A 3448-nucleotide genomic window follows, 5' to 3' on the forward strand; every position below is an offset into this window, starting at 1 on the left:
GCTATTTACGGGCTTCCGCAACGCGTCCTTACAAGGATTTGAGTAAGTGTTGAGTTCTTGTAATCCATATAAAAGTAAATGGGCTGAAAACAAAAGAAAACCAGTGTTGATGAGCAGCATTTGTGTCTGTGTGCGTATGTGTATAGTGTTATCATTGCAGAAATGGGTCTGCAGAAGGTTGTGACCCCCAGCCAGGCTGCAAAGAAATGGGAAAACTTAAAGAAGAAATATAGGGTTAACCTGTTTAATGTTTATGCACATGGGTTGCTGGGTGACATGTTGGATGTTGTTCTGTGGGTTCAATTGACACCAATGGTGACTCTTCCTGAGCTTTCTCCAGTCTTATTAGATATCAGCAATTATGTATCACTACATTGAATGTGTGAATCTGATGTCATGTGCTCTTCTTGTAGGATCTCATCTTGCCACGAACTGGTGCAGGCACAGAGGGTGGGCAGGTCACTGCTGCAACATGGCCCTTTTTTGAGGCCATGCATGATGCCATGGGGGCGAGGGACTCCATCAGGCCCCTCAGCCTCATAGCCACTGCAGTGGATACAGAGGCTGAGGAGGATACTGATGAGAGTCCCAGACACCCCAACAATGGCGCGTCCACCAGCGCAATGCCGTCCACCAGCACTGCCTGGGGGTCCAGTGGAGAGCCACCAGAACCCTCTACCCACTCTCCACTCTCCAACAATCCAGAGGGTGGAGGGAAAGGGAGGAAGAGCAGCAGCAGCGACATCCTGGAGTTCCTCAAAGAAGATGCTGCCAAACGAGAGGCCAGGAACCTCCAAATGGATGCCCGGGAGGAGGCCAGGGAGGCCAGAAACCAGGCCCAAATGGACCGGCTCTTGGGAGTATTTGAGAAACTTGTCGACAGTCAGACGGCCAAAAAATAGACCGCCTATTTGTTTTTTCTGAGGTCTTTATTTTATACACTTTTTTTTAACTTTATTTTATTTTTATTCAGTCATTACAGTGCAGGTTTAAGCACTACCCCCTGGGTCTCTGATATTAAAACATTTTGAATTTCAACTTATGCATTGCCATATTAATTAAGGTAAACAGTCCACTTACTAGCAAGTTGGTGTTTGTGCTGCACATATGCATGTTGACAAATTGCACTCTATTGTCTTACACAAGTTACTGGCAGTGTTTTCATTTAATCAGCAGACCAATGTGTGGTAACACAAATGCATGCAAACAGGTCACAGGCAGTACATGTAGTATTTTTATTACCACAGAATGAATTGTCAACCAGCTGAGAAAATCTTCCAAGGATGATTGTGATGGGATCACTCTTCGTCTGGTCTCTACCCTTCAACCAATACGGCATGGGTGTCCCTACCAGGAGTATAAACTCCAGCCGACATGGCTCTCAAGGTCATGGAGACACACAAACTGCCCCACCACGATGAGGTGGTGATCCATTAGGGGCAGAGAAAGTAGTATGCCTGTAAAAACAAAAAGAATGTAAACTGAAATGAGCCATCCTGGCAACCATCAATGTGTCAGTCAAAACTAAAAAGGCACTCATGCATTCTTTAAAAACTACAAAATAGGATGCAAAAATGAAACATTCTTGTGCCTTCCTCAGGCATTGATGCAAATGAACAGGCCCAAAAAACATATAAAGATGAATAATTATGGTCCTGTAATGGTGCCTCAAGATGTGAGGGTGCTGAGAGACAGGCGGAGATCCTATCCCTGATGTGGGACCCACTGCTCCCCTGGAGGTCTTCGGGAGGGGGTGGTGGGGGTGGGAGGTCAGGGCCATGTGGCTGCTGCTCTGGCTCTTCGACAACATCACCTTGGGCCAGACACAAATTGTGCAGGACTGCACATGCCAGGGCAACTTCAGAGCAGAAGCGGGGCCTCACCTCCAGGGCCTTGAAGAGGGTGGCCCGCCACCGTGCCTTCATCATGCCAAAGGCCCGCTCAATAATGGAGCGGGCCCGGCTGTGCGCCTGGTTGAAGCGCTCCTGCATCCTTCCATGCAAGGGGTGTCGGTAGGGGGTAATAATAGCAATGGGCCCCTCAAGGCAGGGGTAACCTCCGTCTCCCAAAAGAAAATAACCAGGTGGGGGGTACAAGGCCTGAACATAAATGGGGCTGTTTCTGAGAATGCGGGTGTCGTGCACAGAGCCGCCGTAGCCAACAAAAATGTCCAGAAATCGTCCGGCTGAATCACAGACAGCTTGGAGTTGAATGGAATAAAACTGCTTGTAATTAAAGTAATCCGGTTTATTGTGTTTGGGTGGTTTGATCCTGATGTGGCAGCCATCTATGGCCCCCACTGCTTTATTGAAAGCACAATGCTGAGCCAGCACACCAAACCCACGGCCAACCTCATCCAAGGTGTCATGGCTGGGAAAGAAAATGACCTTGGATCTGGCCTTCCTGATCTCCCTTCCAATGCGGTGAACAACCCTGTGGATGGTGGATTTTGGGATGTCAAATGCCTCAGCTGTCACCCGATAAGAGGTACCATGGGCCAGCCAGTAGATAAAAATGAGGACCTCCAGCCTATGGCCCCAACCATGGTCCCTCTCCTGATTAAGGATGGCCAGCAGGGCATTAAACGACCGCCTGGTCAGCCTGAAGCTTGGCCTCATGTCCTGCTCCGGATCCATGTAGACCCGGAGGACAGGCACCCTGACATTAAGCTGAGCGTAGCGGATGACCTGGAACAAAAAAGCAACAAAGTAATTGCAATGGACAAAGGAGGATTTTACAGGATATTTATTGTACCAATTCTAACAAACACTCAACCTGAAAATGTAAATGTGCCGAATAATTCTCATAACATCATAATAATGATAAAGGTTGAGATGGACACATTTGCAGTGTATAGGTGGCAGAAACCGGTTGTCTGGTGTGGGGAAGCTGTGCTCCAAGATCATTGGCCTTCCTCTGACATCCCTCTCCACCATCTCTGACTAATTTGAGGCTTGAGAAAGGCCACCAGGATTCTCCTCATTTGAGCAGCTTCCCCCAGGGGGTTGGTTGTTGTATATATATAAATATTTACACACATATATATATATATATATACACACACATATATATACACACACACATATATATATATATATATATATATATATATATATATATATATATATATATATATATATATATATATATATATATATATTGTTTGTGTGTGCCTGTGAACAACTTAGTTCGCCTTTCTGTTGTGTCTTTGAGGATAAATGACGTTCTTCTGAATTATATTAAATTTGTGTGTATGACCATTGCATCTCTTCCCTCCACCTAAATGTCTGTGCACATGACTGTTTAGATGGGCCTGAGCATTATTTAAGCACCTTTCATGAACAGCACACATGGTAATCATGAGGGCAATATTATCTTAAATGTTGGATCTTGATAAATATCTTTGTGTAGCAGCTTTATTCACCTCAAGTCACATTTCTGAAATTTC

At 45.6% G+C, this 3448-nt stretch overlaps 1 protein-coding gene across 1 annotated transcript; it reads right to left on the bottom strand.

Moving 5' to 3' along the window:
* Positions 1–1347: 1347 nt before the first annotated feature.
* Positions 1348–2936, bottom strand: LOC121635095 (putative nuclease HARBI1). Its single transcript, XM_041978154.1, has 3 exons — positions 2922–2936; positions 1727–2687; positions 1348–1457 (listed from the first exon to the last, which is right to left on the bottom strand). Exons 1-3 carry the CDS (start codon positions 2934–2936, stop codon positions 1348–1350), a joined length of 1086 nt encoding a protein of 361 aa, XP_041834088.1.
* Between the last annotated feature and the right edge of the window lie 512 nt (positions 2937–3448).

The sequence above is a fragment of the Melanotaenia boesemani genome, chromosome 23 (assembly GCF_017639745.1).
Source record: "Melanotaenia boesemani isolate fMelBoe1 chromosome 23, fMelBoe1.pri, whole genome shotgun sequence".
Lineage (NCBI taxonomy): Eukaryota > Metazoa > Chordata > Actinopteri > Atheriniformes > Melanotaeniidae > Melanotaenia > Melanotaenia boesemani.